This window comes from Quercus robur, chromosome 11, assembly GCF_932294415.1.
Source record: "Quercus robur chromosome 11, dhQueRobu3.1, whole genome shotgun sequence".
In the NCBI taxonomy this organism is placed as follows: Eukaryota; Viridiplantae; Streptophyta; class Magnoliopsida; order Fagales; family Fagaceae; genus Quercus; species Quercus robur.
The window spans coordinates 5,480,212-5,500,291 of NC_065544.1; the positions used below are offsets into that span (position 1 = coordinate 5,480,212).

Here is a 20,080-nt window from a genome sequence, read left to right on the forward strand (position 1 = left end):
AATGGACCCATGCGTACTCCCATATCATGAGACAGTCCCCTTCTATTTCAAAAGCATATGTAGGATCCTAAATTCCTAAGACAATAATATCAAAGTATATACCCAACACAATTTAAGTGAAATACCAAAAACAATCACAGCCACAAAGAGCCACTTGATATTAGTTTTTTTGTTTTCTAATATACTTTATCAATCTACCAAATCCAAAATAGACCATAGGTTGGTGGATTCGATGAATAGATGCTAGTTGATAAAAGGACAATGCAATTTCTCTATTCATGTACCTGGTCATGGATTTGAAAATAACGAGGAGTTGGTTGATGGCCGTTGTAGTGGCACCGGCTCTAGTTGTTGGTGTTGGACTAGTTTCAGTGACTGGTGGGATTTTTTTTTGTTTTTGATTTATTTATTTTAGGAAATTGAAATAAGAGAAGGCAAAAAATTAGCATTTAATTAAGTAGGTGGACACTTGGAAATTTTTCATTTGTGGAGTGGGATAAGAAAAATAGGATAGAAGATTTGGACTCAATTGGATACGTCATTTGGAGCAGTTGAATGAAACGTCTTTCTTTTCTTGATGGGTTAATTGCACTCTTCCCTCAAATTATGGGTTCAGTTGGAATTTTCTTGTCTTTTTTTAAGTACAAAATTGAGCATTGAATCCATGATGCATGGGTAGTAGGCAAATTGCCCCAAAAGAATTACTAAATTTAAATAATAATAAAAAATTTTAACACAGAAAATTATAAATTTTTTGAAGATAAAACTTGAGTACAATACATATGAAATTGTAATTTTTTGTTTTTTGATAATAAAATAGAAATATAATTGTATTGAATTTCATTATCCTTGAAAAAGATAAGTATTAGGATTTAATAGTCAATACAACCTGTATTTGAATTTAATTGAAAATTTTAATATACTTCATTTAAAATACTATATTTAAGTTCAACCAGAAATATATAAAATGAAAAAAATAATTGCATTTTCATAATTCTACAAATATTTCCGAGCAACGGTGAACAAATTATAAGTATGAATCACAACCATCCCAACATCCCAATTTGGCCTAATAAACCCAATAGCTATACAATAAAAATTTAACAACATTAATCAATTGTATATTTTTGGGGACATTACAACTGACCCCATAATTTGGGGAGAATAAGTGCCATTAATCCTTTTTCAATTCTCAAGTTTGTTGGTGAACAAAGAAGTGTGAAGAAACAAACACATCCATGTGAAGAAACAACCACCTCCATTTGGCCTATAAAAACCAATAGCTATACAATAAAAATGTAACCATTATTCTAACATTTTCTCATCTCTTACAATCATTCTCTAAAGAAATAATGGTAGTAAGCTTAAAGAATTGCTGCACAGTAAAGCCAGCAGAGCCAACATGGAATGGCCCCCAACCCTTATCAGAATTAGATCAAGTTGGTACCACAACTCATGTTTCCACAATCTATTTCTACCGTCCAACACAAAACTGGCTTTCACCACCAGACACCATTACCAATACTCTTAAAGAGTCATTAAGCAAAGCATTGGTGCCTTTCTATCCAATAGCTGGTCGTTTGAGTTGGATAGGCAAAGGCCGTCTTCAAATTAATTGCAATGCTGAAGGGGTTCAATTCTTTGAAGCTGAATCTGAGTCCAAATTAGAAGATTTTGGTGACTTCTCTCCCTGTCCAGAGTATGAGTACTTAATCCCAAGTGTAGATTATAGTGTCCCAATTCATGAAATGCCATTATTATTGGTGCAACTCACTAAGTTCAAGTGTGGAGGTATTAGTCTTAGCCTATTGGTATCACATGTAGTGGTTGATGGACCAAGTGCACTACACTTCTTTTCAGAGTGGGCTAGGATTGCTCGAGGTGAGCCATTAGGGACATCACCATTTCATGATCGAAGGGTTTTTAGAGCTGGGGATCCCCCAAGAGCTAGTCCATGCATTGACCACGAGGGCTTTATTCAACCCCCACTCTTGCTTGGGAAATTGGATAGTCTAGAAGAGCGAAAGAAGAAGACTACGGTGGCCATGTTAAAGCTTACAAAAACCCAAGTTGAAAAGCTAAAGAAAATGGCAAATGAGGATCAGAGTAGCGATTTAGAGCATGATTACACACGGTATGAGACTTTGGCGGGACACATTTGGAGATGTGCATGCAAAGCTCGTAAACACGGAAATGAACAACCTACGGCACTAGGTGTTTGTGTTGACTCAAGAAGGCGCATGAGTACACCATTGCCAATTGGGTACTTTGGCAATGCAACTTTGGATGTGATTGCTACGTGTCGTGCCGGGGATTTGATGTCCAAACCATTAAGCTATGCTTCAAGTAGGATAAGAGAGGCTATCAAGAAAGTGAATGATGAGTTTGTGAATTCGGGTATTGATTTTTTGAAGAATCAACCGGACTTGACACAGTTTCAAGACATTCATTCCGTGGGGAGCACCCAAGGGCCTTTCTATGGAAATCCAAATCTTGGGGTTGTGAGCTGGTTGACCATACCAATCTATGGCCTTGATTTTGGATGGGGGAAGGAGATTTATATGGGGCCAGGAACGCATGATTTTGATGGAGACTCGCTTGTCCTTCCGAGTCATGATGGAGATGGATCATTGACTGTGGCTTTGTGTCTGCAGGTGGTTCATATGGATGATTTTAAGAAGCAGTTCTATGAAGATATTTAGTGGGAAAATGAAAAGAAAAGAAAGGATATATTTTATGGAATGGTCATAAATTTGAATAAAACAAGGAGTAGCAAGAAAAGGAAGAATAAGTAGTAAGAAAGTGCTTAGCTTTTTAACTCTATGTGTGGTTGATGTTCAGTATTTATTATCTTCATGCTTGAATAAACAAGTAATTGATTCTCAGTTAAGTATTTCTTGGCATATAGTTGAGTCATCTTTTTTTTTTTTTTTTTTGAGAAAGAATAGTTGAGTCATCTTATAAATTAAATTCAATTACATAGTTGGATCATATTTAATAATCTGTGTAAAAGATAACAAATGTTAGTATTTGATAATCAACGCAACAAAGTTTTTGAATTTAATTACAAAACTTCATATTTTTAATCTAAGTTATTGTACCTAATTTTTACTTTTTTTTTTCTCGTTGTTGAAATTTGAATATTGAATAAAATTTCTATTAATTAAACTGTCACAACAAAAAATAAACTAAAAAAATATAATATTTTTAAAAAATCATTAAAATTTCCCATTTTTTATATAATTCAACCCATTTTTTAGAGCCTTTTATTTTTATTTTTATTTTCTTTTAAGCCTATAAACATAGCGAAGCATTTTACATTTGTAATATTGAGATTAGCATTTGTCGATCTAGTCTTCGTACGCCAATTTTGATCTCTATATATCTATTTCCACCGATTTGAAATGTCAGATCAGCAAAAGAAGAATAATGGACATCGAATTTAAGGGCCTCCTTCAGTAAAAATACTCATGAATCCATTTATATATGCACACTCACATCAAGGGCGGAGAGGAGAAGGGCTTGGCTTTACGAATTTCTCCCTCTCCACGGCTCCACCTATAGTTTCTTAACACTTTTTTTTAATAGAGTGCAAATTTAAATTAATAGCCCATTCATACTTAAAAATACAAATACCTATTTAAAGTATTAATATCTCATTTTATTTCTCTTAATATTTAAACTTTGTTTCGTCATATATAACTCATTAACAATAGATGCATTTAAACCATATATTTCAGTATCTTTCTATCAAAATCTTTTCTTTTTCCTAAAAACAAACTCTTTTTCATTTTATATTTAGAGAGCTAGGCTAGGGATACAAATGTATTGAGTTTTTTTTTTTTTTTTTTTTTTTTTTTTTTTTTTTTTTTCCTTAAATAAAAGAAAACTATAACATGGTTTATTTTGTATCTTATGAAATGAAAAAGATTTTGAGAGGGCATGGACTTATTTGTTACATTTGCATCCCTCACTCTGTTGCATTCATATCCATAAATAAATAAAAATATTTTCACTTTAGTATTGCTATTATTATATTTCTTATCTTATATTGTGCATATTAAGGCAGAACATTTATTATTTAATTTATTTAATATTAATTGATTTAAAACACATATTTTGTTTTCCAACATTATTATTATTATACACTAATGTGTATTATTTATTTATTTTAACAAAAAAAAATCATGATTTAATACATTTCAAGAATATTATTTGTGATTAAAATTAGGGTATCAAAAGAGTTGAGATGAGTATTAAACGTTCACATTTGTTCATTTAGTTTTAATTCATATGGGAGCCAAAATTGTGTTTATTATGTACCAAACAAGATTATAAGTTTAAACTTAGTTTATTTTCTTGTCGAATAAGCTCAAATTTGTTCTCAAGCTGCTAACTTTGTCCCATATTTTTGGTCATATTTAGAAAATCAAACATTTTAAGTTAACATTATTTAATGGTTTGTCTTTTGGTTAAAAAAGTCCAAGTTTTGAAACTACCCCACTAATTTAAATTGAAGAGAAATAATGATATTGCTTTTATAAAAATATAAAAAAAATAAATAAATAAAAAATAAAAAATAAAAAGAGTAAAAGGTATGTGCAAAAATTAATTTATTATCTTTTCAAAGGGGGAAACATTTTGGAACATCCCAAAATGAAATTTATAAACAATAATTTGGGACAAAGGGAATATTAATTCGATTAACATATTATTTTCCCATATATAGTTAAACATGAGTAAAAAAATTTAACCCTTCACAAATTTATAAATTTTTTACTATGAATGGATAGTTTATTTTATCAAAAAAACTACAAATCATAGTTTAATATCATATGACCAATTTTTAGATTTACACAATCCAAAGTCAAGTCTATATAAATATATTGTTAGACAAGTGTACATATAAAAAGATAATATTATATAGGTAAATAAAATCTCATATTCATAAGCTTTTTCAAAAATACATTATTATGTTTGACTTAGCTCGTTTAATAGTACTAGAGATTAAACTTATACTTGAGCTTGGCTTGTCTGCTAAACAAGTGAACATAAATAAGCATTTTTTTCGAGTTAAATAAGAGGCTTTCATAAAGAACTTGATTCATATATATATAACACTCATTAATATAATTTAAAGGAAAATTACACATGACAAAAGCTCTTTTTGATTAGGAGGATGGAAAATGTTAGAAATAGAAAAAGATTTTAGTTTTTCACTGTATTATATTTGGTTGAAAAGAAGGAAAACTGGAACGACAGTAAATAAATATAAATTTCTTTAATTGATTGAAAGGAAAATAAGATAATAGAAATTCTCTTACATACACGACACAATAACATAAATATACTTGGTGTCCTACGTACGTGACAAATTGATGTGTCCTGCTTCAAACAATGTGTCACGACTGACCATAAGGTGGTGCAAAAACACTGAAGAAGTCATTTACGAACTTGGCAATCTTTTATGATTTGTTGGTCAAGGCATAATTAAGGAACTGTGCATGAAGTCCAACTCAGTTGTTTACGTGTTTGTTGTGCATGCAAGTTCTTGATACTTGCAGATACTCGAAATTCAAACCCTCTCTTCAAATTATAGATTAAAAAAAAGAGAAAAAAATGCTCCTCAATATAGAAGCATGAGCTAACAACCATCCAGAAGACAAAAAATGAAAAATAAAAAAGAAGAAGCAACAACCATCCCCATTTGGCCTACAAAATCCTATAGCCACACAAAAAAAATTGTAGCCATTTTAATCTTAACTTTTCTCATCTTTTGCAAGCAGTCTCTAAAAGAAATAACGGTGGTAAGTTCAAAATGTTGCTTCACAGTAGTAAGCTTCTATTCTTATTTTTTTCTGTGAGAGAGTGCTAGGGTGTAATTGGGATTTGGGTTTCTTGAGAGTGTTCTTGTGCACTATTGTATTTTTCCCTGATAATAGTGAAATCCCTGCAACTCCGTGGACGTAGGCAAATTGCCGAACCACGTAAATATTGTCTTGTGCATGTGATTATTTTCTTTGACGTGTATTTTTCTCTATTTGTTTTGTTTCTCACAGGTTGGGATTTTAGGTTAAATTCCCTACAACTGGTATCAGAGCCTAGGGTTAGATTTGAGTGGGAGCAATGGCAGAGGAAGCAGGAAAGGCGTCTGGAATAGAAAAGTTCGATGGCACAGACTTCGCGTATTGGAGGATGCAGATTGAAGATTATCTCTATGGGAGGAAATTGCATCTGCCTCTTTTAGGGACAAAACCTGAGGCTATGAAGGCTGATGAATGGGCTCTTCTTGACAGACAGGTACTAGGAGTTATCAGGTTAACTCTGTCTAGGTCTGTTGCACACAATGTTGTAAAGGAGAAGACCACAGCAGATCTGATGAAGGCTTTGTCTGGTATGTATGAAAAGCCGTCAGCAAACAATAAAGTGCACTTGATGAAGAAACTGTTCAATCTGAAGATGGCAGAGAATGCATCAGTAGCACAACATCTGAATGAATTTAACACTATCACAAATCAATTGTCGTCTGTAATTGACTTTAATGATGAGATCCGTGCACTGATCGTTTTGGCTTCTTTGCCAAACAGTTGGGAGGCAATAAGGATGGCAGTAAGCAATTCTACAGGAAAGGAAAAACTCAAGTACAATGATATACGAGATTTAATTCTGGCTGAGGAGATTCGCAGAAGAGATGCAGGTGAATCCTCAGGATCTGGTTCTGCCCTAAACCTTGAGACAAGAGGCAGAGGTAATAACAGAAATTCAAATCGGGGCAGATCAAAATCCAGAAATTCTAATCGGAACAGAAGTAAATCTAGATCAGGCCAACAAGTACAATGCTGGAATTGTGGGAAAACAGGTCACTTTAGGAATCAATGCAAAAGTCCTAAGAAGAAGAATGAAGATGATTCTGCTAATGCTGTAACAGAAGAGGTACATGATGCATTACTTCTTGCAGTAGACAGTCCACTTGATGATTGGGTTTTGGATTCAGGAGCTTCGTTTCATACCACTCCACACCGAGAAATCATACAGAATTATGTTGCAGGTGATTTTGGTAAGGTGTATTTGGCTGATGGTTCAGCCTTGGATGTTGTGGGTATGGGAGATGTTCGAATATTATTGCCCAATGGGTCTGTTTGGTTACTGGAGAAGATTCGACATATTCCTGACCTGAGGAGAAATCTGATTTCTGTTGGACAACTTGATGATGAAGGACATGCAATACTATTCGTTGGTGGTACTTGGAAGGTTACAAAGGGAGCTAGGGTATTGGCTCGTGGAAAGAAAACTGGTACTCTGTACATGACCTCAAGTCCAAGAGATACAATTGCAGTTGCTGATGCAAGTACTGATACAAGCCTATGGCACCGAAGACTTGGTCACATGAGTGAGAAAGGGATGAAGATGCTGCTGTCAAAAGGAAAATTACCAGAATTGAAGTCCATTGATTTTGACATGTGTGAAAGTTGCATCTTAGGAAAGCAGAAAAAGGTGAGCTTCTTGAAAACTGGCAGGACACCGAAGGCTGAAAAATTGGAGTTAGTACACACTGATTTGTGGGGGCCTTCTCCGGTTGCATCCCTTGGAGGTTCAAGGTACTACATCACTTTTATTGATGACTCAAGCAGAAAGGTATGGGTTTATTTTCTGAAAAATAAATCTGATGTATTTGAAACCTTTAAGAAGTGGAAGGCCATGGTTGAGACAGAAACAGGTTTGAAAGTAAAATGTTTGAGGTCAGATAATGGAGGAGAGTACATAGATGGAGGGTTCAGTGAGTATTGTGCTGCACAGGGAATTAAGATGGAGAAGACCATTCCTGGGACACCACAGCAGAATGGTGTGGCTGAGCGCATGAATAGAACTCTCAATGAGCGTGCTAGGAGTATGAGGTTGCATGCTGGACTACCAAAAACTTTTTGGACTGATGCTGTTAGCACTGCAGCTTACCTGATAAACCGAGGACCTTCAGTTCCCATGGAGTTCAGACTTCCTGAGGAGGTTTGGAGCGATAAAGAGGTAAAGTTTTCATACTTAAAAGTTTTTGGTTGTGTTTCCTATGTTCATATTGATTCTGATGCTCGTAGTAAACTTGATGCAAAGTCTAAAATATGTTTTTTCATTGGCTATGGTGATGAGAAATTTGGCTATAGGTTTTGGGATGAACAAAACAGGAAAATCATCAGAAGTAGAAATGTGATATTTAATGAACAGGTTATGTACAAGGACAGGTCAACTGTAGTGTCAGATGTTACAGAGATAGATCAAAAGAAATCTGAGTTTGTCAACTTAGATGAATTGACTGAAGGTACTGTCCAGAAAAGGGGTGAAGAAGATAAGGAGAATGTAAATTCACAGGTAGATCTGAGTACACCTGTAGCTGAAGTCCACAGATCTTCCAGAAACATTAGACCTCCACAGCGTTATTCACCCACTTTAAATTATCTCCTGTTGACTGATGGTGGTGAGCCAGAGTGTTATGATGAAGCCTTGCAAGATGAGAATTCAAGCAAGTGGGAGATAGCCATGAAGGATGAGATGGATTCCTTGTTGGGGAATCAAACATGGGAACTGACTGAATTGCCAGTAGGAAAGAAGGATTTGCACAACAAGTGGGTATACAGAATAAAGAATGAGCATGATGGTAGCAAACGTTACAAGGCTAGATTAGTTGTTAAAGGATTCCAGCAGAAGGAAGGCATTGACTACACAGAGATATTTTCTCCAGTTGTGAAGATGTCAACAATCAGACTAGTACTGGGAATGGTGGCTACAGAAAACTTACATCTTGAGCAGTTAGATGTGAAGACAGCATTCCTTCATGGTGACTTGGAGGAAGACCTTTACATGATTCAGCCAGAAGGATTCATTGCTCAAGGACAAGAGAATTTAGTATGCAAACTGAGAAAGAGCTTGTATGGCCTAAAACAAGCTCCTAGACAGTGGTACAAGAAATTTGACAGTTTTATGCACAGAATTGGGTTCAAGAGATGTGAAGCTGATCACTGTTGCTATGTTAAGTTTTTTGACAATTCTTACATCATATTACTGTTGTATGTGGATGATATGCTTATTGCAGGGTCTAGCATTGAGGAGATTAATAATCTGAAGAAGCAATTGTCCAAACAGTTTGCAATGAAGGATTTGGGAGCTGCAAAGCAAATCCTTGGTATGAGAATCATTAGAGACAAGACTAATGGTACATTGAAGCTTTCACAATCAGAGTATGTGAAGAAAGTTCTCAGCAGGTTCAACATGAATGAAGCTAAACCAGTGAGCACACCCTTGGGTAGTCATTTCAAACTAAGCAAAGAACAATCACCGAAGACAGAAGAAGAAATGGACCACATGAGCAAGGTGCCCTATGCCTCAGCTATTGGCAGCTTGATGTATGCTATGGTGTGTACAAGGCCAGACATTGCACATGCAGTGGGAGTTGTGAGCAGATTCATGAGTAGGCCTGGAAAGCAGCATTGGGAGGTAGTCAAGTGGATTCTGAGATATCTGAAGGGTTCATCAGATACATGTCTTTGCTTCACAGGTGCAAGTTTGAAACTGCAGGGTTATGTAGATGCTGATTTTGCTGGTGATATTGATAGTAGAAAAAGCACTACTGGGTTTGTTTTTACTCTGGGTGGTACAGCTATATCATGGGCTTCAAATCTACAGAAGATTGTTACTTTGTCTAGTACAGAAGCTGAGTATGTTGCAGCAACTGAAGCTGGAAAGGAGATGATCTGGCTACATGGTTTCTTAGATGAATTGGGTAAGAAGCAGGAGATGGGCATTCTACACAGTGACAGTCAGAGTGCAATCTTTCTTGCCAAAAATTCGGCTTTTCATTCAAAGTCGAAGCACATACAGACAAAATACCACTTTATCCGTTACCTTGTTGAAGATAAGCTGGTAATGCTTGAGAAGATTTGTGGATCTAAGAACCCGGCAGACATGTTGACTAAGGGTGTCACTATTGAGAAGTTGAAGCTGTGCGCAGCTTCAATTGGTCTTCTAGCTTGAGGACAGGAGGATGAGTTGCAGGGATGAGGGACTGTGTTATGGAGGATTGTGGCTAATGTTTGCAGCTTGTGAGCCCTTAAGGGCTAAGGTGGAGCTGATGGAGGAGTTTGCTCGTGTAGTTTGATCAATTCAAGCCAAGGTGGAGATTTGTTGGAGTGGGCCGAGTGTGGCTTGAATTGCCACAAGCCCACATCCTCATTGCCTAAGTCGGTCACTATTTGACCAACTCCTATTTGGAATAGTAACCCACCACTTTAGCCGACTTTGACATATATATATATATATATTAGGTTTTGAGTAGCAATGTGCAGCCGTGAGAATATATATAGAGAAATATTCCAATTAACCTAGTTAGCAGCCGCATAAGAGAAAATAGAGAAAAGAGAGGCAGTAAGCTTCTATTCTTATTTTTTTCTGTGAGAGAGTGCTAGGGTGTAATTGGGATTTGGGTTTCTTGAGAGTGTTCTTGTGCACTATTGTATTTTTCCCTGATAATAGCGAAATCCCTGCAACTCCGTGGACGTAGGCAAATTGCCGAACCACGTAAATATTGTCTTGTGCATGTGATTATTTTCTTTGACGTGTGTTTTTCTCTATTTGTTTTGTTTCTCACAGGTTGGGATTTTAGGTTAAATTCCCTACAAGTAAAGCCAGCAGGGCCAACATGAAATGGCCCCCAACCCCTTTCAGAATTGGATCAACTCAGCCTAACTCATGTCTCCACAATCTATTTCTACCGTCCAACACAAAACTGGCTTTCACTACCAGACACCATTACCAATACTAAGAGTCGCTAAGCAAAGCATTGGTGCCTTTCTATCCAATTGCTGGTCGTTTGCGTTGGATAGGCAAAGACCGTCTTCAGATTGATTGCAATGCTGAAGGGGTTCCATTCTTTGAAGCTGAATCTGAGTCAAGATTAGAAGATTTTGGTGATTTCTCTCCCTCTGCAAAGTATGAATTTCTATTCCCAGGGGTAGATTATAGTGTCCCAATTCATGAAATGCCATTAGTATTGGTGCAACTCACAAAGTTCAAGTGTGGAGGCATGCATATGTCTTGGCCTATTAATATCACATGCAGTGGCTGATGGACCAAGTGCACTACACTTCTTTACGGAGTGGGCTAGGCTTGCTCGAGGTGAGCCATTAGGGACAGCACCATTTCATGATCGGAGGGTTTTAAGAGCTGGTGGTCCCCCAAGAGCCAGTCCATGCATTGACCATGAGGCTTTTATTCAACTACCAATCTTGCTCGGGAAATTGGGTGATCTAGAAGAGCGAAAGGAGAAGACTACGGTGGCCATGTTAAAGCTTACAAAAAACCAAGTTGAAAAGCTAAAGAAGATGGCAAATGAAGATCAGAGCAGTAGTGATTTAGAGCGTGGTTACACTCGGCAGGAGACTTTGGCGGGACACATTTGATGTGCATGCAAAGCATGCATGTAGACACGAAAATGAACAACCTACGACATTATGTGTTTGTGTAGACTCAAGAAGGCGCATGAGTACACCATTGCCAATTTGGTACTTTGGCAATACAACTTTGGATGTGTTTGCTACGAGTCGTGCTGTGGATTTGATGTCCAAACCATTAAGCTATGCTTCGAGTAGGGTAAGAGAGGCTATCAAGAAAGTGAATGATGAGTTTGTGAATTCGGGTATTGATTTTTTGAAGATTCAACTGGACTTGACACAGTTTCAAGACATTCATTCCGAGGGGAGCACCCAAGGACCTTTCCAAGGAAATCCAAATTTTGGGGTCCTGAGCTGGTTGAGCTTGCCAATGTATGGCCTCGATTTTGGATGGGGGAAGGAGTTTTATATGGGGCAAGGAACACATGATATTGATGGAAACTCGCTTGTCCTTCCAAGTCATGATGGAGATGGATCTTTGACTGTGGCTTTGTGTCTGCAAGTGGCTCATATTGATGATTTTAAGAAGCACTTCTATGAACTTATTTAGTGGAAAAATGAGAAGAAAAGAAAGAATATATTTTAAGGAATGGTCATGAATTTGAATAAAAATAAGGAGTAGCAAGAAAAAGAAGAATTAGTTGTAAGAAAGTGCTTAGCTTTTTTAGTCTACATGTTGATGTTTAATTCGTTATTAAATTAATTTCATGTTTTTTTTTTAAAAAATTTTTTATATAAAATAGAAATTTTACTTTAGACTAATTTAAGTATATGTATGTGAAACTCCTTTCTAAAGATTTGAATTCCAATTCTTACCCCCCACACCTCTTTATACTTGTGAAGTGATCATTACACCAAGAGTGCACGTTTATAATTTCATGCATGCTTGAATAAACAAGTAATTGATTTCCAATTAAGTATTGCATGGCATTAATTAGTTGAGTAATCATATAAATTAAATTCAAACACATAGTTGCATCATATTCAATCGTCCATAAAAAAAAAAAAGATAACAAATGTTAGTTTTTAGTAATCAATACAACTAAGTGTTTAGATTCAATTGTCCATGAAAAAGATAACAAATTGATGTGTCCTGCTTCAAACAATGTGTCACGACCGATGGTGCAAAAACACTGAAGAAGTCAGTTACGAATTTGGCAATCTGTTATGATTTGTTGGCCAAGGCATTAAGGAGCTGTGCAATGAAGTCCAACTCAGGTGTTCACGTGTTTGGGGTGCATGCAAGTTTTTGCTACGAAGGAAAAGGCTGTGCGTTGTGGGATAGGGCATCCATGAAACGGCACAACGATACTACTGTTATGCACCGACAGGAAAGTACTGCCGGCATATGAAAGCTCCGGTTGTCATTGAACATTGACCTATATTAACGATGTACTACGAAAGTTTCTGTTGAAAATTAACACCAAAAAGTGCCACAAACCGTTTAGATATATAGGAAGAGTTGAGGAGCAATGTTCCGTAGGTTATTACTAGCAATGAGTACAATAAAGAAAAGTTGGTATATTCTTTTATTGGTGATGAAAGCTCGATGGTAAAATTACTAGAGCTAATTAAATTATGGCTTAATTACTTTTAATTTATTCAACTAGATGTGGAATAAGAGTAATCAATGTGCAATAGTTGCGGAGGCAGAATTTTAGTCTAGAGGGGGCAAAATTAAAAGATGATATTAAAAGTGAAATTAATCTAAAAAATACTAACCAACAATAATAACAAAATAAATAAACTGTTGTAAGCAAATATGAATATATTTCATATTATTAAAATAAATAAACAAAAATAACCAATTCATAGCTACTAAAAAATTTATAAACTGATGGAGTAAGAATGTGATTAGTGTTACTTAAAAAATATAATGAATAAATGTTAGAAATTATTTTTTGTGATTGGGACATGCCAATTTGTAAGATATAAGTAGTAAAATTTGTACTATCTCTAGCATCATTCAAGAATAAAATTCTGTGAAAAGTATCATAAATATTAAAAATGGTGTAAATAATGATATAAAATAAAAAATAAAAAATAAAAAATAGTGAAATAGGTGCAAGTTGCAGTAGGACAAGACAAAAGCAATGGTTTGGTGACTTTCAACCAAATAGAAGTCCTTTTTTTCAAATTTTTTTTCCTCCATGTTAGAATGTAACTACTTTAGACTACTATTACTAAAAAATTTTAGGAGAAGTCAGGGAGGCAGGTGCCCCCCCTCGCCCCCCTCTGGCTTCACCAGTGATGTGCAATTAACCTGGACTATTATCTAGTGCATGGGCATACATAATTAACAATTAAGTTTAAAACACAAGGAGTAAAGGAAAAGAGATGTAAACACAAGATAACACCACGATGTGTTATCGAAGAGAAAAACCAAAGTGTTTGGCGTAAAAACCTCACCGTAACCCTCCAAGGTGAATCAATCCACTAATGAAAAAGTTGAAATACAAGGATTACAATTTAGACCCTCTAAGCCTAAACTACCCTTTATACTTAGACCCTCCATGTCCCAGCTACCAACGGGCTTCTCCAAGCCTTGTCTTTACTAACTTTCCAGATCCTGCAATTATCACCAATTGCATCCACCATAGAATGGCATGACCCAATACTTCCCAAGAGCTCCAAAACAACTCACAACACTTAGAATGAGTGAGGTATGTGTTTAAGCTAAGAACCTCTCAATGGATATGAAATTAATATGTGTTTGGCTCCAGCTTAAAAGGCCAGTTTATTTTACTATTAAGCTTATTTTTGCTACTATTCATGGATCTCACTTCACTTTTTGGTACTATTTATGGATCCCATTATTCTATTTCAACTAACTTTTACCTTTATTTATAGTACTTTCAGTAAAATAAACGGATCTCAAATAGATCCTTAGAGAGGGAGGAGTATGAGGAAAAATAAGAGAAAGGTGTATAGGGTTGTAGGTAGGCAATCTTTAACTCTCCAATGGATTTCTAGGGTTTTCTCTCTAAAATTCTCCTTACAATTTCATGGGTAATGTGGGCTTTTACAGTGTGCGTAAAGAAATGGGAAAAAGCACACAAACAGACTAGCAATGCATTTCATGAGTCAGGTTGCAAGTTGGCCAAGTTGCGAGCCACTCACGAGATGCCAACGACACTTGAGCCTTTCAACTTCTAACATGTATTCCTCATGTGACTTTTCGCGGGTTGCACCACTCACGAGCCAATCGTGAGTTGTCCTGGTCTTCACAATTCTTCACCAATTTCACACATTGAACCCATTACATTGAATCCCACAAACATATAGGAAAATGATTGAAGAATTACAATAAAAATTGACAAGAAATTAATGCCAACAAAACATAATTGAAAATCACAACTTTACAAAATTTTATCTTCATTTCTTCAACAATTATGAGGGAAAAAGAAATTTGTGATTTTCATAATTTGTTTCCTTTGTCTATGTCTTTTTTTTAATTATTATTATTATTATTCTTACAAAAATTTTAAGGTTGAAATTGTGTCATGAAAAGCTCAATGAACATTTCAATGTGACTAGTGCATGGATTTAGAAAAGCTTACACTTTTTCGTTAATTTTTTTGAATTTTAATTAAATTTATTAAAGGTATGAGTATTTTGTGTATTAGTCATAAAATAGGAACAATGTTGTTTAATTTGGTGAAATATAACGTGGAACTGATTAAATGAGAGAGAGAGAGAGAGAGGAATTCGTTTAGATCGATTTTTATACTTTTTTTTTTTTTTTTTGAATTTAATGAAGTCTATTACCGGTGGGAGTAATTTTTGTATTAATTATAAATTTGAAAAGAAAATTACTTAATTTGATAGAGCATAAAAATAAACAAAAAAGTGGGAAAGAATATTTTTCTTCATCAAATTTAATTCTTTGTCAATAGCTAAAAGCCTTTATAACTCAACTAGTTGGTACATTTTGATGTCATGGAGACATTTAGGGTTCATTTTATACTTTATTAACAGCTAAGAGCCTTATAACTTAACTAATTAGAACATCTTGATGACATGGAGACATTCAGAGAATAAATCCCTCCTCTTTCAATTATAGAATTAAAAATATATAATATAATAAAATAAAATATAAAAAAGGAAACAACCACCCCCATTTGGCACATAAAAACCTATATATGGCCGTGCAATAAAAAATGTAACCATTATTCTTAACTTTTCTCATATTTTGCAAGCACTCCCTAAAAGTAAATTTGATGGTAAGCTTAAAGGTTTGCTACACAGTAAAGCCAGTAGAGCCAACATGGAGTACGTGCTTCAACCCTATTAGAATTGGATCAAGTTGTCATCTAGAAAGCACGAACACAAATTGGATGTGGGTACATATATAGATACGATATGACGATAAGGGAATTTCCGAAAAATTAGAATACGATTAGGGTAGGGATTCGTATCTTAATTAATTATTAAATTTATATATATATGTTTAAGCATGTTTCTCAAAAAAAAAAAAAAAATATATATATATATATATATATATATGGTTAAGCATTTATTTTTCATATAATATTAAGCATATATCAATTTAATAGAAATAAAGAATAATTTATTTAATTAAAGTCTAAGAGTCTTTAATATATATATATATAGAGAGAGAGAGAGAGAGAGAGAGATCTAAAATATTACCTCCTTTAATAATCTAAGCCCATGTCCTAATAATATTTAAGCCCATGTCCCAAGTATATTAAAGCCCATTATGTGAGTGACATTTTGATATGTGAATTGAAAAAAAAAAATTTTGAGTAAGAGAGGGGAAGTGTAAAAAAAAATGAAGAGATGTGTGGGTGAGAGAAGAGAGGAAGTGGTTAACAGCTGGCCACATAAAGTCAAATTGAAAAAGAAGAGGCAAACAATAAATGTAAAAAATATAAAAAATAAATAAATGACGTGGGTGCTGATGTGGCTTAACAGAAGCGTACCAACAATAAATGTTACGCTTCAGTTTTTTGTAATATATAGATAAATAATGTATTGTCTATGGGCATGATCAACAACAATCATGTCTTAGTCCAAACTTTAAGGATTCGCTAATGCACACGCAAGAGAGAAGATTAATGATGGTTGGCCACATGTGTTCTTTTCGACCAAATTATTCTATCCAAAATTATATTATTTATTACCTCCTTAATTGACTATCTATGTATATAGTCTTTTTTTTTTTTTTTAAATTATAATTTTTTTTTTTAGATAGGATTAGGTTTAAATCTATGATGTGTATTATGTCACGATTGCTCTTTACCAATGCATATTTTAGTGGTGGAGAGATTCGATCTCAAATCCCTTATTATTAGACGATAAAAACTTAATTAGTTGAAGTTACTGGAACCATGTAGTATGGTCAATTTTATTCCATTCTTCTAACCAGCATTTCAAAACATAAACCTTATTATGAGTTGGGCAGTCGCAAAAGAAATGCAAACAATGGCATTACAGACTTTCACATGAGAATTCTCTTCCCACATGTGATCTTGTACATTAGAGCTTTGCGAGGTAGCTGATGTCAAATGGATAAGCATCAGTTGGGGACTGAGCTCTGTATGCCCTTCCCCCATAGAACTCATATGCGGCTTCAGTTGGATGGACTGCATCCCAAAACATATATTGGCTCCTGTTATGACATACATATCCTGAAGGAGAGCATTGGAACTGTCCAAAACCCAACAATTCACAGCAAGAAGCATTTTTAACCATGGAACCTGTCACAAAATTTCATCTCAATCTCATAAGGAAAAGAAGAAAATCTATAGCATTGGCAAAAGAGGTGAAAAGACTGTTACTAATTTAGGCAGTCTACCTTGAAATGTAGAACTTGTGTATTCCAAATCCATACTAGTAGTGTTTATGAAGATAAACTTAGCTTGCCATAGATTTTTGTTGAGGTCAGCCACCAGTGATATAAGCCTATCATTGAATAGTTGGACCACTTTGTTGAAGCTGTCCTCACATGAAGAGCTAATAATTCCACATAAAGAGAGTACAATTGGAATACTACCTAGCTGACCCAATCCATAAAGGACTACCTTCCTTGCTCCATATCTGTACAAAGTCTAGAATCAACATGAAAGTCCCATTTAGTTTTCTTGTATCAATAAAGAGACAAACTACCATCTTATTCATGATGGAACCAACTACAACAACATTAAATGTGAAAGAATTTGTGCTAACCATTACTTGTTGAGTGAGTTGCTGGATAAGAATATTAGCATATTGCTCTGGTGTATATTGTTGGCTAGTAGGGTAGAACATTGGCAAGAAGTAATTACTCAGGTAGTCATTACTGCCAATTGTAATGGAGTACATGCACTTGCTTAGGTACATTGTTGCTCTCTGATTACCTCCCAACATTTCAATGATGTGCGAGACTGTATATTGGTGATTTTGCAATTGTCTATCTAAGCTTATCCGATTACCCTGCAATTCTGAACTATATTATTTTAAGAAATGGTTCAGATTAAATGTGTTATGAATCTAGAGATGCACAGCTTGCTGTACATCTAGAAAATGTTAAATGATGTGGCAATATATACACTGTTAAATCTAAAAAATAAAATCTTAATCGTGATGAAATTGAGAGGATACTATTTCGCAATAAACATATCAGACTCAAAATGTGGGAATCCTTAAAATTTGGCATGCATCACACTGGAGATGACATTAAAATTACCAGATGTTGTCCAGATTCATTGCGAATGCCCGCTGAACCGGATGCATAATTGACCCCTTTGAGTATTTCGAAGCCTTCAGGCGCAGAAGCAAAAGGTGGGATGTAATTCTCAAAACCCAGAAGTTCAGCTGTAACGAGAAAGTATTGAAAACAATAATACTTGGTAACCGTAGTGATAGAAGACTTGAGAAATATAAATGCACCATGTCAACATTTCCCCAGTACACAACCACAATGTAAAAAACACGGACAGACTTGTAAAGTAGAAAGGTCGATTTTCTTTTTTCCTTAGAAAAAAAATCAATAACAAATCAAAAATGAATTGTAACAAGCCATACACTTGGGTCAATTGCTAGTAATTCTTACACAGTAGTAAATATGCAGTGACTTAACAAAAATATAAGCTAGCTTTTGGAGCCAAAATCAAATTTTTTTGGTCATTAATTAAAGATTTGCTACGTTCCAAATCAAATACTTCAAAATGGATAATCATTTGACCAAAAAATTATAATAAAAAAACTTATGTGAAAGTAACATGTATCAATTTATGTAGAAAAGAGTAAATTGCATACCAATGATATCACCAATATTGCGACCATTGGTAAACCTTCCGGTGGGTCCCTCAGGAAAATCAATCCCATATGGTTGATAATTGGCTTTTGCCCTTGTCACAAGGTTATTATTGTTCCCATTATCAGACAACGAGTCCCCAAAAATGAAGAGACAAGGTACTTGCGGTATTCCATTAACACAATGTTGCAAATTTGATATCAGCAAGAAAACAAGTAGCACCAACAATGTCTTCAGTTGACATGCCATTGACAATCAAAACAACTGAAAGAATTTAATTAGAAATGAGAAAATTAAAGAGAGGAGAAATGGAAGTGAAATATAAATGGAATTGTTCAAAGATGTAAAATTGGAGAAACATTTATAGTCGGGAAACACAGAGATTTCTTGTAAAAATATTCATGGGAATTGTTAAAAATATTATGGGCCAAGTCACCAAGAGGTCCAAACTAGCTATGTTAATTTTAAATGGCTGAATTCTCTTTGATATATTACATGCAAATAATGTTATGTTTTCAAAACTAATCAATTAAATTTTTTTTTTGGAAGATGATATTCAATAATATTACAACCAAAGTCGAAGACCTTTCTTGCGTATTTAACACTTCTATTACAAACAAAATTCATGCATACTGTATTGAAACCCATTAGCTCCCACACCTAATGTATGATGAGAGAAGAAATACCATAGAGCCTACTCAGTTTTGTATACCTCTATATACCTTGTGAACAATTGCATAAAAGTGAACAACTAACAATTTTTAGTGATAAATTATCAATTGCAAAGTTTAAACTGTCCTGATTAAGAGAGATCCAACATTTTTTTTTTTTTTTCAAATGGGAGATAAGGTGGAGACAAAGTTTGAACCTAAGACCTCCGACACTAATATCATCATAAATCACCGACTATCTTGGGTCTAACATGTGAAATTTTTTTAAATAGAAGATAAGGTAGAGACAATGTTTGAAGCTTTTTTTTTTTTTTTTTTTTTTTTTGATAAAAAAGACCCGAAGGTCAAGGAAATATATTGAAGAAGAAAAGAAAACAAATTACAACGCGTCACGCGCAACAAGAGGAGCTATATCCTCAGGAATGGAATCAGACCAAACCTGTAGCTCATCACCAGACATACACTGTCTAGCGAGAAAGTGGGCAACTGAGTTACCTGCTCGTTTTACATGAGAAAAAGTGCATACACAAAAGTCAGCGGCTAGGAATAAAACATCACTAAGGACTTGGCCGTATTCTGGGTGCGATGAATCTTCCCTCTGGATGGCCTTAACTATGACTTCGGCATCTCCCTCAAATACACAATCAAGGAGGCCAAGCTCCTTGGCAAAAAACATAGCTCTTCTGCATGCTAAAGCCTCCACCGTTGCTACTGCA

General features: G+C 34.8%; 2 protein-coding genes and 1 pseudogene across 2 annotated transcripts; 2 read left to right on the forward strand and 1 right to left on the reverse strand.

Annotated features, from left to right (window-relative positions):
* The first annotated feature begins 1,352 nt into the window (after positions 1-1,352).
* LOC126706195 (spermidine hydroxycinnamoyl transferase-like) lies at positions 1,353-2,814 on the forward strand. Its single transcript, XM_050405525.1, has one exon. It carries the CDS (start codon positions 1,353-1,355, stop codon positions 2,700-2,702), a length of 1,350 nt encoding a protein of 449 aa, XP_050261482.1. The 3' UTR covers positions 2,703-2,814.
* Positions 2,815-3,429: 615 nt separating this feature from the next.
* On the forward strand, positions 3,430-11,985 carry LOC126704646 (spermidine hydroxycinnamoyl transferase-like; annotated as a pseudogene).
* A 4,949-nt stretch (positions 11,986-16,934) lies between these two features.
* Positions 16,935-18,942, reverse strand: LOC126706264 (GDSL esterase/lipase At1g29670-like). The gene is made up of 5 exons (XM_050405658.1): positions 18,696-18,942; positions 18,124-18,251; positions 17,625-17,870; positions 17,269-17,506; positions 16,935-17,155 (listed from the first exon to the last, which is right to left on the reverse strand). The coding sequence occupies exons 1-5, from the start codon at positions 18,940-18,942 to the stop codon at positions 16,935-16,937; spliced, it is 1,080 nt and encodes a 359-aa protein (XP_050261615.1).
* Positions 18,943-20,080: the final 1,138 nt, after the last annotated feature.